Genomic DNA, 19,829 nt, shown 5'->3' on the forward strand with positions numbered 1-19,829 from the left:
CTATTCAAGTTACTTTATATATATATATATATATATATATATTCATTGATAATTCAAATTAGCATGGTTAGGAAAATCCCTAACAAAGTATATATTGCTTCTTCATGTTCTTACAACAGAGTAAATTACGACAGCAGGCTTTTTCTTGAGAGAAAAAAAATCATTTTACATCTTTATTTCTTTCTGTGAGAAGATCATTAACTGAAATACAAAAAATAATAATTCTCAACTGAAATGTTGTGGCCGGAAACGTTTTCTAAGAAAGTGGGGCTGAAATATGTAACTTAACCCGTTTGCCTACTCTAATTCTACTATTAATTTGATGAAAAAGAAAGAAGAAGAACGCATTGGTCCAAGTTTTTAGCTCAAGGATGGTCGAAACGTTCCTAAGTTCATATATCAGCCACAAATATCCACAATTAAGACATGGTTCAGTTTCCTACGCCATGTTCTTAAGTCCTAGCTAAATAAAAGTCAATATATTCAATCCTTGTAATTAATGATGGTTATGAATTTAGCCTACGTACCCTAGCCCGTTCTTCAATACCTCTTTGAAAATGAGGAAGCCCCAAATTAATAATTTGGTAAAAAAGGAAACATCCCTTATTAGTCTTTTGACAAAGAAACGGCAAGAGACATTTGAAAGTACTCGCCCATACTCGGTAAGAAATTAAAAAGAAGATAAATTAAGGTTATTATTGTAAGGCTGACACAAATCAACTATGGCATGGATGCTGTTCGGTACTTCTCACACATGCACAAAATAAACCAATTCTATCCCATGCTTCGAGGAGGCTAACAATTGATTTTACTACCGTTTAAAAACTAAATATTTCTGTTTAATTTTGTCATATATAAAATGAAGAAAATCATTTACATCAAGATTAATTTAGATTTAAGTTGTGATAACCAAACATGATTAAAACCTTGTTTAGCGACGCGGTGCATTATGTTAAGAACATACGCATTCAACGTGGTGTGCGTCACGTTGTCAAGAACCTACTCCAAGTTTTGAGATGGTTGGCTATCTATTATGGGAGAAAATGATAGATGATCGTCCGGCGACTACTAGCCATGCGAGGCGGTATTTACTCCACTTGTGCCGAAGCATCTCGGTGTATATTGCCCGCCGCAATTAATACAATTTGAGGCATTCATATACCCTCTTGCGCCTTTTTTTTTGCATCAAAAGCACTTTCCATCACCTTTTGCCTTCTCTCTTCTTATTTACTCCTACGTACCTATAATTGATTGACAATTAAAGAAAACCCCACCTTCTCTCTCCCCCACCTCTCCTCCTCAAACTCACTATATAACTAATGGTATGGTGGGAGATTTCAAGAAGGAAGCCAGGCTCTTGTTAACGGTGGAGGACAGTGCAAAGTAGCTAGTTTAGGTGCTGCTAGTACGGAGTCCTCGTATTGCCAATTCTACCTTTGGCACTTCTGAGACTTCCAATCTCCTCTACTTAATTGGCTAGACTTTACACTAATTGACACAAGGTACGCCACTTTCTTCAATTCTTATATAGATTTGACGCCTCCTGATCTTGTTAATCTTTTTTTTAAAAAAAAAAAACTTCAATTTCTGATTGTAATGTTTCATTCATTCTCTAAGGAAATGAGTCGAGTAGGAGATAGCTCCATGTTGGATTTGGAGCTGAACCTTTCACCATCTAGGCCTAACCCGCTAGTCGAATCACCGAAGGCATCGATTTCGAATGCATCTTCTGAAATATTGTCAGCAGAGAGCTCTTGTGTTTCACCAGAGCCTGAAGACATGACTGTTAACTTCCCCAGAAGCGTCGTCACAACTCCTATGCTAGTAGCTGGCTGTCCTCGATGCCTCATGTATGTTCTGTTATCCGAGGTGGATCCGAAATGTCCGAAATGCAAGAGCACAGTCTTGCTTGATTTTCTCAGCGCGGAAAACAACAAGAAGACAACGAGCTGAAAGGAAGATCCTAGCTAGGGTTCTTCTTGTTGTTATTCATGGACAAACAACATGTTACTTTTCCTACCTACGTAGAAGTCTTTTTTATTATCTATGATTTATGTCTATCTAGTCTTACCTCTTTTTTCTTTCCTAGTTCTCTCTCTGTTCCGTGTTGACCCAGTTTTTAGCTTGTTAGCTTTGTTCAATGATGTTCTTGTTTGATAGCAGTTTGGTTGCCAATAAGCAAATCGATCGCATGCAATTTAGGGTTCCATTGCTACAGTTTCTTATGAATGTTTGTAGCCACATTCTGATCTTCTGTCTTCTCTAAAACCAAAAAGGCTGAGTTTTTGCCTTTTATCAAATAAAATTGAGTGTGTGTTCTTATTCATGCCTTTTATTTCTCTCTCTTTATATTATGGTTTACAAGTACAAGTCTAACACTTCAAATAATTAGATTTGTACCCATAACACTGATGATTTTTACATGATTTTGTTTATAATATGCATATATATTCAGTACTAGCTAGGTTGAACACAATCATAACTGTTTTTACAAGAACACAAAACGACGATTAAACAGTTGATCAGTTCATAACCTTTTATTATTATTATAATTAAAGGGTATGTTGGAACTCAAACTTCTCTAAAAAAAAGAAGAAGAATAGTAATACAAATTAGGTTATATGAGTTTTATGCTACTAAAAATTTAATCTCATCTTAAAATACCTCAAAATACTTTAAAAATCTCAGAAAAATAAAAACTTAACTCTAAAACATTATCTAGTCACGTGAAAAATTAAAAAAAAAAAACTAAATTTAAAAAATTCATAGACACCAATCTACTTATATATATATATATATATATATATATATATAATGCCATGGCTTATATATATATATATATATATATAATGGTTAAGATTACTTCTAAAAAGAATGTATTAATATCAAAATAGTTTTTGCATGGTTAGAATGTGATGGGTTGAACCTCTCTCTCTCTCTTTTTTCCCAGCAACTTTCCCCTTTTTTTTTCAACATCTAGAAACTATCTTTATTCTTTTAATTTTTTAAAATCTACTTAAAATTAATTTTATTTTATAATATTGATTTTTAATTTAATTTCAGAATATTTTCAAACACTTCACAGCTCATGGGAGAACATGCAAAGAAAAAAAACAATCCTAACATGCAAAGCATTGCAAACATAATTTGTGAATGTAAAATACTAAAAAAATAAAAATAAAAGCTGTTCATTAATTGTTAGCTTCTTACTTCTCGTACGAATTTGTTAGAAATTCATACAAGAATTACTTATCATGGAATTAATTCTACTGCAGAAGGCAATAGATCAGTATTGACATTACAGTGGAGACCTTCTACTGTTTGTTTCTGAATTTTAAAAGTACTTTAAAAAAATTTAAATTTTTTTATTTTTTTATTTCAAATTAATATGTTATTAGTAGTTGTGATTTTTTTATTTATTTCAAATTAATATGTTCTTAGTATTTGTGAATTATTTTGATGTGCTTATATAAAAAATAATTTTTAAAAAATAAAAAAAATCATTAATATATATTTTATCATGAAAAGTTATTCAAAAAACAATTATAACCATATTATCGAACAAGCTAGCATATAACTGATAAAAAAATTGTTTTTTAAGCATTTTTTAATAATATTTATATTTTTAATTTAAATAATAAAATAACTAAAATCTTAACTTTTTTTTTTATTTTATTTTCTACCTCCGTGGTAGATCCATTAAGCTCGTATCAATGCATTAACTGTTTCATTGAGTAGTTGAACTAACTTCTCAAAATTCTTGTAAGAGCATCAAACACCCACGTCCACGTGCACTATCAGGTAAGAATTTTCAAACTCATGATATAACCAAGAAATATGGGTTGCTTGAGATTGCAAGGTTCTCTATGGGTTTAACAATTACATATTAAAATCATTAAAAAAAATATTTAAAAATATCAATTTAATATTTTTTTAAATAAAAACACTTTAAAAAAACAGGTTAAATCGTAAAAATAAAAACTTAAATTTCATTTCATGATCTTTTAAATCAGTACAAAATAACTTAGATGAAGAATTGAGTTAACTCACAGCATCTCGAGCTATCTTCTTCTTTTTTTCTATTTCCTTTTCCTTATGCATTTTGTTTCTAAAAGATTAATTCCCAAGCAATATGATTATTGGGTGGTTTAAGGAAGTTTAACAGATTATTAATTAACACATATGCCTAGTAAAAATTAAATAGTAATATATATATATTGAATTTTAAAAAAATATAAATGTAGATCGGAAAGGAAAACTTACTTGTGAGAAGTTGCTTTCTTATTCCTGAATCAATTACTTCAGTGTCACTTAAATTACTAGAATCAAAGTGATGTTCCACAGTACGAACGTCTTTATAAATGTTGTCAAGTCAATGCAGAAAATCAAGATAGGAGAAGAGAAAGAGAGAACTAAGTTTTTTCAATAATGAAAAACTTATATTCCATATGAGTTATGTCCCTTTATATATTATTAGAGAAAGTGATTACTTTCTTTATTAACTTCTCTAATAAATTGGATTAGGCTCATTTAGGGGTATTTAAAAAAACCGAAAAATCGATTAAACCGAGAAAACCGAAAAAAAAACCCGAAAAAACCGAACCGAAAAAAAAACCCGATTAAACCGATTAAAATTTTGAAAAAACCAGCCGGTTCGATTCGGTTTTATAACCAAAAAATCAAAAAACCAAACCGAACCGAAACCGGAAAAAACCCAAGCCAAACCGGAAAAACCGAGCCAAAACCGAGCAAAAACCGATTTGAACTGATTTTTCCCTTAAAAAACCGAACCGAACCGAAACCGGTAGGTTTGACCTAGTTTTGGTTCGGTTTCGGTTTTTTTTTTTCAATTTTTTTTTTCCGGTTTGGTTATTTTTTTTGATAAAAACCGAACTAAACCAAAAATAAACACCCCTAGGCTCATTTATCATGGGCGGACCAGGCCTAGCCCATTAACCAATAATAAATATTTTATATGGTACAAATATATATTTCAGATTTGATTTAAATTGAATTTTAGATTGGATTTTATAATATTCATGCTATTATTCATCAATAAATACAACTATCATGAAAAAAATCATCCATGCAGGTAGATTTAAATCATCATCCACACGTTTTGCATCAAATCGTCATATCCCTTGAGGAAGATCAAAATATAAAAAATTAAAAAATTTAATGGCATATTTTCGACTAATATAGGCCTTATTGGTAAAGAAAATTCAATTTAAGGAATCAATTGGAATTTTTCAAAGTTTAATTGAATTTATTGAGGGCCTAATTGCAAAAAATATTTATTTTTAAAGTCAATTTAGGCTTTAATTGGAAGAAATTAAAGTTTGAAGATCGTGTTATAATTTTTAATAGTTAATTTGGATAAATCAGGGGTTTAATTGCATAAATATTAAAGTTTTATGAGTAATTAGAAATTTAATTGAAGAAATCCAAAATCAATGATCAACTTGTAAGAAGCGCAAGACTTTAGGGAATGAAATTGGTGAAATCAGGTGCTAAATTGATAAAAAAAATAAAAGTTTAATGATCAATTAAAAGTTTAATTGAACAAATCAGAAACTAAGAATCAAAATGAAGATGACACTAAACTTTAATGCTAATATTTGAATCTGGCAGGAGTTAAATTACATGCAATTAAAAAGTTTTTTATATTAAGTAAGATTGCATGTGCAATAATTAAAAAAACATAGATTAAATTGAAACTTTTTCAAATCCCAAATTAAAATCTGTAATTTTCAGGATTTAACTTATATTACTTATCATTCAACTTTTGTTTATCTTTTTTCTTAGAGGTTCACAATAATCAAGTTTGGCACCTTCTAAGAACTCATTGTAGAGTTCTAGACCTCCAAATAGCATGAGATGTTTTGCAAATGGAAAAGGAACATCCCTTCTAAGACTCTATTTTTATAAAATTAAATGTTTATATCCTAATTTTTCCATGAAAGTCCACGCCGTCTTATCCTTGATCATCCATCACTTAATTTTTAGATTTTAGGTTGATCACGTTGGCATCTTTGAACAAATGAATATATAGCTATAAACCTTTAAATTGAGCAAAACTAGATTGAAATAAAAGGTATGCATCCTTTCTATCAAATTCAGGTGGTTTTAAACAACGATGATGTCAAAATTACTTTGAGAAAGCTTTAAAAGTCGACAACTCAATCAACCTCAATAATACAACTATCATGCAAAAGACAATTTGGTTTTCATGTGTTCATGTATAAAGGTTCCTCAATGGAACCTTGTCAAAAGTTCACAACAGTCCTCTCAAGATCAAGAGGTTATATATGAATTTAAAATCTCTCAAAAACCCTTTAAATACCTCTCTTCAAGATTAAAAAGTGGTTGAATATAAAAGAGAAAAAGAAAAATGAGAGTGATATCAATAAAAAATATAAGGGTAGAGATCCGAGAGTAAAAACAAAAGTTCTCTTAAGCTTTATAAGATGTGAGGCAAAATTTTCTAAATGAAAGCCAAAATAAAATAGTTGATCTAAGTGTACTTTGCAAACCTAAAAATAGGTTATTTGTCGCTTATTTTTTTTTTATGTTTATGTTTTTCAGCTTAAAAAAAAGGTTTAAATGTTTAACAAGTAATGTTGTCTTCATCTCTTTATTGCTTTGATTTCTATTTAATGAAATTATTTTAAAGTTTTGTTTTATGTTTTTAATGTATTAAAGTTATTGTTTAAGTTTTTTTTATATATATAAATGTTATTTTAGCTTTGGTTTAGCTTAAATTAATATTAAAGTAATGGTGTTTATTCTTAATTTGTTGAGTTTGTTCATACACAAAATAAGTTTAGAAAACCAATTTTAAATCTATGTTGCATAAATATGTAGGCTATTTTAGATTATTAGTTTCTGGATTTGATATCTCATATTTGATTTTGATGTTTTGATTTTTTTTTAAATTCAAACATGTTTGTATATAATATTATGATTTTTTTTAATAAAAAAAACATATTTTAGAGGCCAAAAATACTTATTTCTAGGCTTAACAATAGCTGCCCTATAGCTGGTTTTTTCCTAGGTTCTGGGCAATGTTTTTCTATGTTTTCTGAAAAAGACATTGCCCTAAATTCTTAATTTGGATCAATATTACTCTATTTCTTTGCACAAAACTTTTTTTAAAATTGATTAATTATTAATCTAGTGATTTTTTATGTCAATAATATATTTATGAAGATTTTTAAATTAATGAAGAGTATTAAAAGTATTAATGCATTCTTTTAGTTTTTTTTCTTAAAGTTTTAAATTAATTAGGATTTTTAGTGATTAAAATATTAGATGATAATTTTTTAATAAAAATTTTTCATTATTTCCATCGATATTATTGTCAACTATCCAAATCCAAGGGGATAATCGTAACAATATTTTCACATAAAAAATTTGCTAGTTTGAATTATGTGTATATATTCCCAAAAAAATCAGGCATTTTAAGTTTCATCTAAAAGATTCCCCCCTTTTCTTCGCACAGTACTCGTAATCCTCCAGCTACGCCTTGTACAAAGCGCAGAGGTGAAGAAGGACTTGTCAGAGGCCCTAAGCATCCCCCATCGCACGTATCACCATCATCATTACTAAATTAAATTAGCGGACAGGACTGGTGTTTCCGGTAACCTGCATTTATGATGGGCATTAGATCCATGGGGGGTTTTTTTTTCACTCTCTTTTGAATGAATTCAAGAACGAGGAAGGGGCACTTTTTACATACAAAATTAAATTAGATTGGTAATAACAGCCCAACACAAGGAGTGGATAATGGATTGATCAGGTTGCGTGGAACAAAAAAAGAAAAAAAGAAAGAAATTGAAACTCTTGTGGATTCTGGGTTCTAGACATGAACATGAATTGGGCCAGCATAAACATGGATGTAGAATTTATGTAGAGATGGTAGTTGGGTTGAATCCAATAGCTTTTATTGGATTGTCCCCTCCCATTTTCGTGCTACGACCACTTTATTTCTGTCTGGAACTTCAGTCTTGTAGCTTTTAAATTGAAATATTAAGTTTAAAACAAGTTTTAAATCATAGTTTTTTTAAAAAAATGTTTGAATAGAGATTTTTTTTAGTGAAAACGATGTAAAATTATGGTGTGTATGATTGGGTAAAAACTTTCAAAACTATTATTGGAGTAAAATACAATTCCAACTACATCTCAGGTTAAACTAACCTTTTAATCACTTAAAAATGGGATCTAGTCTCTTTTTTTTTTTTTTTTTTTTTTTTTTTACTTTTATACGTGGATGGAGAAATAATGCATTAAGACTATAGTTATTAATATAAAAAGATAAATTTATAAAATCAAATCATTGTTGATTCAAGTTGATGTAATTTTTAAAAGTAAAGTAAGCTCGAGCTTGACCAAGTCCACTAGATCAACTCCAAGTTAAGTATTTCTTGACACCCAACCTAGATTGGGGATGGGTTATTCGAGTTTAGAATCAAATATCTAAGCCCGTGGAGCACACAATTTATAACTTATTATTGCATATATTTAAAACTTATATATGTAACCAGATGCTCCAAAAATATCTAAGAAGGCATTGGCTTAATTTAAAAAAAATAAAATAGGTAGCAAATAATTGAATCTTCTAATTCAGCATAATTCAGGGAGGTTTGATACATTTTAGTCCACAAGGCATCGTCCTTCGTTCTTTGGGTAAGATACCTTGACCCAAAAAGCAACAGATTAAAATATTAAGAAAAAAACACGAGGAATTCAGAGCCATTGCTGACCGATGTTAACGAGCTTGACCAGGTGTTTAGAATGTTTTTAATTGGATAAGAATATTTAATCCCTTTCCATTAACGATATATAGTCCAAGAGAAAGCACATCCGCGGCAGAAGAGTGAAGGTTGAGCTTCCCATCCCCTCTTGTTCTCTCTTTTTTTTTTAAATTATTATTAAACCTGCATCTTGGTCCTTGATAAGACAAGCAACTGATCTTATATCATCTAATTAATTATTGTCATTAGTTAATTAATCACTTGTATTGGCAACTTGCTTAGCAGGAAATTAATTTGTTTTTTCCATCAAGATTTTTATGATTATAAAATATCCATCAACTTAATCACAAATCCCACGTGCATTATGAGTCTCCATTAACTTATAGTAATTCTAATATTCTAAGATGTTTGCTCTTTAAGTTAAGATTGTCCAGAATTCCAAATTCACGGAAACATTCTTCTTCTTCTCCATCTTCTTCTGATATATATATATATATATATTAGACGAAAACATTTTATTTTTGTAAATGCATTATTTAAATTAAATGGGATGAACTTCTTGCGATCTAATCAGAATTATACCTAGTTTTGAAGTGAAAGCCCATCCATAAATACTCTACAAATTAAGATAAAAAGAAAAGAGAGAATAGTCTAAGAGTAAATTTACAAAGAAACCGGCATTATTTTAATTATTAATAGCCTAGTAAATTTGGTGCAAGTTCCATGTCAAAGCCAAGTGGAGTGTTATTATAAAACAAAGAGGTGATGTTGAAACCATATTTAATTTAAATTCAAGAAAAAAAATTGTTTGAAATAAAAAAAAAAAACATTTGAATTAGATTTCTTGGAATAGCTTATGAAGTATTGTATTATCTTAAAAAACTTTTAAGGGAAAATCTTATAATAAGTGATTTTTCTATAGTGAGTTGATGGCTATTTCTGATTAAATGTGTGTTTAGCATTATAGTTGTTGTAATTTATTTTTGGGGCCTCACATAAAAAAAATAAAAAGAAAAATACAAAATAATTGAAAAAATATTGAAAGAAAATAAAAATATATATATTAGCAAGAAAAGTATACCAAAACACCTAAAAAATTGCTAAAGACAACTTGAGGAAGATCAAAAATATAAAAAATTAAAAACTTTAATGGCATATTTTCGACTAATATAGGTCTTATTTCGAAATATAGGTCTTATTGGCAAAGAAAATTCAATTTAAGGAATCAATTGGAATTTTTCAAAGTTTAGTTGAATTTATTAAGGGCCTAATTGCAAGAAATATTTATTTTTAAAGTCAATTTAGGCTTTAATTGGAAAAAATTAAAGTTTGAAGGTCATGTCATAATTTTTAATAGTTAATTTAGATAAATCAGGGGTTTAATTGCATAAATATTAAAGTTTTATAAGTAATTAGAAATTTGATTGAAGAAATCCAAAATTAATGATCAACTTGTAAGAAGCGCAAGACTTCAGGGAATGAAATTGGTGAAATCAGGTGCTAAATTGATAAAAATTAAAAGTTTAATGATCAATTGAAAGTTTAATTGAATAAATGAGAAACTAAGAATCAAAATGAAGATGGCACTAAACTTTGATGCTGATATTTGAATCTGGCGGGGGTTAAATTGCATGCAATTAAAAAGTTTTTTATATCAAGTAAGATTGCATGTGCAACAATTAAAAAAACATAGATTAAATTGAAACTTTTCCAAATTCCAAATTAAAATCCGTAATTTTTAGGATTTAACCTATATTACTTGTTGTTCAACCTTTGTTTATCTTTTTTCTTAGAAGTTCACAATGATCAAGTTTGGCACCTTCTAAGAACTCATTTAAGGAGTTCTAGACCTCCAAATAGCATGAGATTTTTTGCAAATGGAAAAGGAGCATCCCCTCTAAGACTCTATTTTCATAAAATTAGATGTTTATATCCTAATTTTTCCATGAAAGTCCACACCATCTTATCCTTGATCAACCATCACTTAATTTTTAGATTTTAGGTTGATCATGTTGGTATCTTTGAACAAATAAATATAGAGCTATAAACCTTTAAATTGAGCAAAAATAGATTGAAATGGAAGGTATGCATCCTTTCTATCAAATTCAGGTGGTTTTAAATAACGATGATGTCAAAATTGCTTTGAGAAAGCCTCAAAAGTCGACAACTCAATCAACCTCAATAATACAACTATCATGCAAAAGACGATTTGGTTTTCGTATGTTCATGTATAAAGGTTTTTCAATGGAACCTTGTCAAAGGTTCACAACACTCCTCTCAAGATCAAAAGGTTATATATGAATTCAAAATCTCCCAAAAACCCTTTAAATACCTTTCTTCAAGATTAAAAGGTGGTTGAATATAAAAGAGAAAAAGAAAAAAAATGAAAAATAAGAGTGATATCAATAAAAAATATAAGGGTAGAAACCCGAAAGTAAAAACAAAAGTTCTCTTAAGCTTTGTAAGATGTGAGGCAAAATTTTCTAAATGAAAGCCAAAATAAAATAGTTGATCTAAGTGTACTTTGCAAACCTAAAAATAGGTTATTTGTCACTTTTTTTTTGTTATGTTTATGTTTTTAAGCTTAAAAAAAAGGTTTAAATGCTTAACAAGTAATGTTGTCTTCATCTCTTTATTGCTTTGATTTCTATTTAATGAAATTATTTTAAAGTTTTGTTTTATGTTTTTAATGTATTAAAGTTATTGTTTAAGTTTTTTTTATATATATAAATGTTATTTTAGCTTTGGTTTAGCTTAAATTAATATTAAAGTAATGGTGTTTATTCTTAATTTGTTGAGTTTGTTCATACACAAAATAAGTTTAGAAAACCAATTTTAAATCTATGTTGCATAAATATGTAGGCTATTTTAGGTTATTAGTTTCTGGATTTGGTATCTCATAGTTGATTTTGGTGTTTTGATTTATTTTTTTTTAAATTCAAACATGTTTGTATATAATATTATGATTTTTTTAATAAAAAAAAACATATTTTAGAGGCCAAAAATGCTTATTTCTAGGCTTGACAATAACTGCCCTATGGCTGGTTTTTTCCTATTCTGGGCAATGTTTTTCATGTTTTTGAAAAAAGCATTGCCCTAGACTCTTAATTTAGGCCAATGTTAGTTTATTTCTTTGCACAAAACTTTTTTTTTATGCATGATTAATTAATAATTTAGTGATTCTTTATATCAATAACATATTTATAAAGATTTTTAAATTAATAAAGAATATTAAATGTATTAATATATTCTTTTTATATAGTCAGTTCTCTTTTTTAAACTTTTAGACTAATTAGAGTTTTTAATGATTAAATTATTAGATAATAATTTTTTTTCTTACTAATAAAATATAAAAATTTCTCATTATTTCCATCCATATTATTGTCAAATCCAAGGGGATAATCGTAACAATATTTTTTCACATAAAAAATTTGCTAGTTTGAATTATGTGTATAGATTCCCAAAAAAATCAGGCATTTTAAGTTTCATCCCCCTTTTCTTCGCACAGTACTCGTAATCCTCCAGCTACGCCTTGTACAAAGCGCAGAGGTGAAGAAGGACTTGTCAGAGGCCCTAAGCATCCCCCACCGCAGGTATCACCATCACCATTACTAAATTAAATTAGCGGACAGGACTGGTGTTTTTGGTAACCTGCATTTATGATGGGCATTAGATCCATGGTGGGTTTTATTTTCACTCTCTTTTGAATGAATTCAACTATTCAAGAACGAGGTAGAGGCACATTTTACGTACAAAATTAAATTAGATTGGTAATAACAGCCCAACACAAGGAGTGGATAATGGATTGATCAGGTTGGAACAAAAAAAGAAAGAGAGAAAGAAATTGAAACTCTTGTGGATTCTGGGTTCTAGACATGAACATGAATTGGGCCAGCATAAACATGGATGTAGAATTTATGTAGAGATGGTAGTTGGGTTGAATCCAATAGCTTTTATTGGATTGTCCCCTCCCATTTTCGTGCTACGACCACTTTATTTCTGTCTGGAACTTCAGTCTTGTAGCTTTTAAATTGAAATATTAAGTTTAAAACAAGTTTTAAATCATAGTTTTTTTAAAAAAATGTTTGAATAGAGATTTTTTTTAGTGAAAACGATGTAAAATTATGGTGTGTATGATTGGGTAAAAACTTTCAAAACTATTATTGGAGTAAAATACAATTCCAACTACATCTCAGGTTAAACTAACCTTTTAATCACTTAAAAATGGGATCTAGTCTCTTTTTTTTTTTTGATTTACGTGGGGTGTCCGGGTCAGCTTACATGCACCTCGACTAATCCCCACGACCCACTGAATACCCTGCAAACCCAGTAAGCATGTAAGGTACCGCGGGGTGACAGGCGTGCATGCCAGGACTCGAACCCAGGTGTAGTGAAAGAAGACAAATCTCTTCCACCACTAGGTCAAGCACTGGAATGCAATCCGGCCTCTTTTACTTTTATAGGTGGGTGGAGAAGTAATGCATTAAGACTATAGTTATTAATATAAAAAGATAAATTTATAAAATCAAATTATTATTGATCCGATGTAATTTTTAAAAGTAAAGTAAGCTCGAGCTTGACCAAGTCCACTAGATCAACTCTGAGTTAAGTATTTCTTGACACCCAACTTGGGTTGGAGATGGGTTATTCAAGTTTAGAATCAAATCACTAAGCCCGTGGAGCACAAAATTTATAACTTGTTATTGCATATATTTAAAACTTAAATATGTAACCAGATGCTCCAAAAATATCTAAGAAGGCATTGGCTTAATTTGAAAAAAAAAAAAAAGGTAGCAAATAATTGAATCTTCTAATTCAGCATAATTCAACAAAAACAAAAAAAGGAAGCAAATAATTGAATCATCTAATTCAGCATAATTCAGGGAGGTTTGATACATTTTAGTCCACAAGGCATCGTCCTTCGTTCTTTGGGTAAGATACCTTGACCCAAAAAGCAACAGATTAAAATATTAAGAAAAAAACACGAGGAATTCAGAGCCATTGCTGACCGATGTTAACGAGCTTGACCAGGTGTTTAGAATGTTTTTAATTGGATAAGAATATTTAATCCCTTTCCATTAACGATATATAGTCCAAGAGAAAGCACATCCGCGGCAGAAGAGTGAAGGTTGAGCTTCCCATCCCCTCTTGTTCTCTTTTTTTTTTTTAAATTATTATTAAACCTGCATCTTGGTCCTTGATAAGACAAGCAACTGATCTTATATCATCTAATTAATTATTGCCATTAGTTAATTAATCACTTGAATTGGCAACTTGCTTAGCAGGAAATTAATTTGTTTTTTCCATCAAGATTTTTATGATTATAAAATATCCATCAACTTAATCACAAATCCCACGTGCATTATGAGTCTCCATTAACTTATAGTAATTCTAATATTCTAAGATGTTTGCTCTTTAAGTTAAGATTGTCCAGAATTCCAAATTCACGGAAACATTCTTCTTCTTCTCCATCTTCTTCTGATATATATATATATATATATTAGACGAAAACATTTTATTTTTGTAAATGCATTATTTAAATTAAATGGGATGAACTTCTTGCGATCTAATCAGAATTATACCTAGTTTTGAAGTGAAAGCCCATCCATAAATACTCTACAAATTAAGATAAAAAGAAAAGAGAGAATAGTCTAAGAGTAAATTTACAAAGAAACCGGCATTATTTTAATTATTAATAGCCTAGTAAATTTGGTGCAAGTTCCATGTCAAAGCCAAGTGGAGTGTTATTATAAAACAAAGAGGTGATGTTGAAACCAGTAACTAGCCACCTGCAAGAAAATGTCCGAGAAACCCAGGCAAGCATCAAAAGCCATGGAAGACACCACCAGGAAGAAGAAAGTGAACGCAGCTGGCTGCTTCATCGCGATCTACGTATCCTCTCTGTTGCTGTCTCTCTCTCTCTGCTCCCACGACAACACTGCCGACGTAGTTTTCTCAATCTAAAATACCCACCTGGTACATTGAAAATGGTCCAAAATCCGAACTCTCCAAGTGAACCCACTTGGAATTTATTAAAGATGAATAAAAAAATAATAATGAAAGCGGTCTCATTTGGACCAAGTCAGTCAAACTCCTGACGCGTTGAATCTTTGAACTTTTATCACACTGCACACACACACACCGCAGCACTGAACCCTTCTCGCTTTCCAAGCAACTACCTCCTCCTCCACCCCCCACCTTCTTCCCATATAATATATATACCACACCTTCACCCTCTCACTCTCTTCATATCCAGCAGAACAGCAGAGAAGAAGAAAGAAGATATAACTTAGAGTCCTCCTCTCTCTCTTTTTCTCTCTTTCAAGCAATTAAAAAAAAATAGAAATGGAAGAAAGCAAGGAGATTGTAATTCGTGAAGTGTGGTCGTGGAATTTGGAGTCGGAATTCGAGCTGATTCGTGATTTAATCGATGAGTTTCCGTTCATCTCCATGGATACGGAATTTCCTGGGGTTGTTTTCCGACCACCAGTAGACCCCACGAACAACAGGAATTATTTCCGACAACTCAAGCCGTCGGATCATTATAAGATCCTTAAATCCAACGTTGATGCTTTGAATCTTATCCAGGTGGGCCTCACGTTGTCCGATGCGAAGGGAAACTTGCCTGATCTGGGAACCGAAAACCGGTTCATCTGGGAGTTCAACTTCAGGGATTTTGATGTGGAGCGTGACTCGCATGCTCCTGACTCGGTTGAGCTGCTGAGGCGACAAGGGATTGACTTTGAGAGGAATAGAGAGGAGGGGGTTGACTCGGCGAAGTTTGCTGAGTTGATGATGTCGTCTGGGCTTGTATGCAACGAGTCAGTGAGTTGGGTTACTTTCCACAGTGCATATGATTTTGGGTACTTGGTGAAGATACTCACACGCCAGGAGTTGCCGTCTAGGTTGGTGGGATTTTTGAGTTTGTTGAGGGTGTTTTTCGGAAATAACATTTACGATGTCAAGCACATGATGCGGTTTTGTAAGAGTTTGTATGGTGGATTGGACCGAGTGGCCCGGACCCTGGAAGTGAACCGAGAGGTTGGGAAATGTCACCAGGCCGGTTCAGATAGTTTGCTGACGTGGCATGCTTTTCAAAAGATGAGGGATGTGTTCTTTGTGAAAGATGGACCGGAGCAACATGCTGGTGTTTTGTATGGATTAGAGGTGTTTTGCTGATTAAAACATGCATGGATTATTTGATTCATTAAATTTTATTTTTGTAAATTAAGTTGGTGAAATTTGAAAAATAATCAAAGAAATTCTTTTATGGTATATTAGCATGTGTTATGGTGGTGTTTAATTAAGGCCTTGTTTGATGAATGAAAAAAAAATTAAAAATATATTATTTTATTAATATATGTTTAAGTGAAAATATTCACCTCTAATTTTTTTTAATTATTTTAATATATAGTTTCAAATGAAAATATTTTGAAACTCTAGTAATTTCAAGTTATTTTTAATTTGTTACATAACCTGTAGTTTTGTGACTAATTATTCCCAAAAAAGACATTTTTTTGAAAAAGGATATGATATTTTATCAAATTCATTACATGACTTATCTTTTAAAATATAGTATTTCATAGTCTCATGTTGAATCTTCTTAGGACAAGAGAGTTTGCATTGCCTTGGCCTACAGTGTACTATGACTGGGGAAAGTTCTTAATTACGCCTATTGCCCATCTTTTGTTTGATTTTGCATTTCGATCCCTCAAACACTGAATTTTTCAAATGGTTGACAAGGTCAGTTGTAGAAGTCCACACCACACACTGTTTACATTCTGGCTTTTTTTTCTTCTTCCTTCTTCATATGTTTTAATTTTTCAAAATTAATATTTTATTATCTATTTGAAAGTGTGATTATTATTATTTTTTAAAATAATTTTATTAAAAAATATAATAAAATAATATTTTTATTTTTTAAAAATTATTTTTGATATTAGTATATCAAAATAATTTAAAAACACTAAAAAAATATTAATTTAAAAAAATAAAAAATAAAAATATTTAATTTTTTTTAAAAAAATACTTTTAAAACACATAAAAAAAATCGCCTCGAAGCTTCCTATGTAATTGGTGCTATATAGTCCATATTGGCTGTCCATATATAATCCAGCCACTGCAGATTGTCAAAGTCATCGAGCATTAGTTGCACGTTTTCCCTTTCTTTTCTCTTGCAATTCATAGTTAAAATACCCATATTAGGATCTGACTCGATGCTAAAGTTTAATGGGTGGATTGACCGAAATTATATTTAAAAAAAAATTAAAATGATATTATTTTTATATATAGTTAGCTAGTTATGATAATGGTTAGTGGGATTGAGAGTGTTTCTGACTAGTTAGAACAATGACCAGTGGGATTTTGATTCATCACAAGGAGTAGACTTTTCTTTTCCATTCAAGTTGGGAGGAGAAGGATGAAAAGAGAAAATTGAAATGATTTTACTCATTTTTATCCTCTAAAAGATTATTTTCCTCCTTTTTTTTTAATTAATCAATATTTCCACAAAGAATTAAGACTTCATCACTCACTTCTCTCAAACTAAACAACCAAAAAAAAGAGAGATTATTTTCTCATATTAGTTTCTCTTCTATTTTCAAGCATTTTTTTAGTTGTCTTGCTGCCTGTTACTAACTACCAGCAGTTTTTTTTATTGTATTTCAAATGTGTTTTTAGGAAAATTAAAATATTTTTATTTATTTTTTTACTTCAAATTAATTATTCTTTTATGTTCTGAGATAATTTTTATATGCTGATATTAAAAAATAAATTTTAGAATATTAAAAAATATTATTTTAATATACTTTTGAATAGTAAATACTTCAAAATTCAACCATTATCACATTAGGGAATTGAAATAGTCTATTATTTGTGCCGTGGTAATCAATCAAATTAATCTGCCACCGTGATGCGATAAGTGTTAAGTTAGATTTCATCCCCTTTATTACACTAACAATAGTTTATGTATTTATATTTCTATTTGATATGATTTTCTTCAATTGATTTAAGATTTTTTTACTAAAAAATCATAAATATATTTAATCGGAAATGACTTGTAACTCATATCAAAATTTTGTTATAAAATTGATTCAAAATATTTATGTTATTAAAAATTAAAAAAATTTACCATTTCAAAAAAAAATTGGAGTCATTTTTATCAAATGTACTAATAACTTGATATATAAAAAACAATTAATTTAAGAATGTTGTAAAAAAGAAAATGGGTGGGCTAAAGTAGCTTTCTCACCACAGCCTTTTATAGCTAATTCCAACCTATTTTTGTAATAAATTATTTATGAAAAATAAATTACAAATTATAATTTAAAATCGAAATTCACTTTTTTATAAGCAATACCCAAATTTAAATATATCAACTTGTAAAAAAAAGGGTTACGTTTCCGACATTGTTTGTCCATGCTATGCTCGCTTTTTGTAAAATTTGAATTTTGTTATTTTAAATTAATTTTTTTATATTTAATGTTAAAAATAATTTTAAAAATAAAAAAAATATTTTTTTAAAAAATAAAATATTCTAAGATGTTTGCTCTTTAAGTTAAGATTGTCCAAAATTCCAAATTCACGGACACATTCTTCTTCTTCTTCTGAATATATATATGTATATATTAGATGAAAACATTTTAGTTTTGTAAATGCATTATTTAAATTAAATGGGATGAACTTTTTGCGACCTAATCAGAATTATACTTAGTTTTCAAGTGAAAGCCCATCCATAAATACTCTAAAAATTAAGATAAAAGAGAGAGAGAGAGAGAGAGAGAGAGAGAGAGAGAGAGAGAATAGTCTAAGAGTAAATTTACGAAGAAACCGGCATTATTTTAATTATTAATAGCCTAGTAAATTTGGTGCAAGTTCCATGTCAAAGCCAAGTGGAGTGTTATTATAAAACAAAGAGGTGATGTTGAAACCAGTAACTAGCCACCTGCAAGAAAATGTCCGAGAAACCCAGGCAAGCATCAAAAGCCATGGAAGACACCACCAGGAAGAAGAAAGTGAACGCAGCTGGCTGCTTCATCGCGATCTACGTATCCTCTCTGTTGCTGTCTCTCTCTCTCTGCTCCCACGACAACACTGCCGACGTAGTTTTCTCAATCTAAAATACCCACCTGGTACATTGAAAATGGTCCAAAATCCGAACTCTCCAAGTGAACCCACTTGGAATTTATTAAAGATGAATAAAAAATAAAAAATAAAAATAAAAACACTTTATTCACATTCCAAACACCATAAATACATGGTTATAAATAACCTGATTTTAATCATGTGATTTTTCTATAATATTTACATCACTTCAAGATTAAAAATAAAGATTGCAAGAAACCAAAAAAAATAAAATTGTTATAACTAAACTATGCGATAAGTAAATACTAAAAATTCCATACATCTCATGACTGAAAATAACATATGGTTAGGAAAAACTTGATCATGAGATCTACTAAGGAGTTATATTTAAAAAAATCCAAAATATTAATATTATCACATCTACTAAATAAACAGTATAATTAAGAATAAGATACTAAAAGTCTATTTGTTGGTTTGTTTTTATATTTTAAAAATATTTTAAAAGAATTAAAAATTTTATTTCAGATTAAATTTTTAATGTTTTATATAAAAATTAAATTTTTAAAAATAAAAAATATATTATTTCAATATATATAAAAGGAAGCAACGGATAAAGGCGGTGGATTCATGATGGCTGGCTTTGTTTATAAATAATGGCATTTATCAAAATGAACATTCATTAATAAATAAAATAATAATGAAAGCGGCCTCATTTGGACCAAGTCAGTCAAACTCCTGACGCGTTGAATCTTTGAACTTTTATCACACTGCACACACCGCACACACCGCAGCACTGAACCCTTCTCGCTTTCCAAGCTACTACCTTCTCCTCCACCCCCCACCTTCTTCCCATATATTTACATACCACACCTTCTCCCTCTCACTCTCTTCATATCACTCTCTTCATAACCAGCAGAATTAATATATATACCTCACCTTCTCCCTCTCACTCTCTTCATAACCAGCAGAACAGCAGAGAAGAAGAAAGAAGAT

General features: G+C 30.0%; 2 protein-coding genes and 1 long non-coding RNA gene across 3 annotated transcripts; 2 read left to right on the forward strand and 1 right to left on the reverse strand.

Annotated features, from left to right (window-relative positions):
- The first annotated feature begins 1,620 nt into the window (after positions 1-1,620).
- LOC105119074 (uncharacterized) lies at positions 1,621-1,953 on the forward strand. The gene has a single exon (XM_011017178.1). It carries the CDS (start codon positions 1,621-1,623, stop codon positions 1,951-1,953), a length of 333 nt encoding a protein of 110 aa, XP_011015480.1.
- Positions 1,954-9,434: 7,481 nt separating this feature from the next.
- Positions 9,435-19,829, reverse strand: LOC105112635 (uncharacterized). The gene is made up of 3 exons (XR_839791.1): positions 19,773-19,829; positions 14,521-14,980; positions 9,435-9,520 (listed from the first exon to the last, which is right to left on the reverse strand). It is a non-coding gene; the product is annotated as an uncharacterized LOC105112635 (long non-coding RNA).
- LOC105112629 (probable CCR4-associated factor 1 homolog 11) lies at positions 15,017-16,006 on the forward strand. Its single transcript, XM_011008391.1, has one exon. The coding sequence runs from the start codon at positions 15,099-15,101 to the stop codon at positions 15,930-15,932; it is 834 nt and encodes a 277-aa protein (XP_011006693.1). The 5' UTR covers positions 15,017-15,098; the 3' UTR covers positions 15,933-16,006.

This window comes from Populus euphratica, unplaced genomic scaffold (genome assembly GCF_000495115.2).
Source record: "Populus euphratica unplaced genomic scaffold, PopEup_1.0 scaffold5.1, whole genome shotgun sequence".
In the NCBI taxonomy this organism is placed as follows: domain Eukaryota; kingdom Viridiplantae; phylum Streptophyta; class Magnoliopsida; order Malpighiales; family Salicaceae; genus Populus; species Populus euphratica.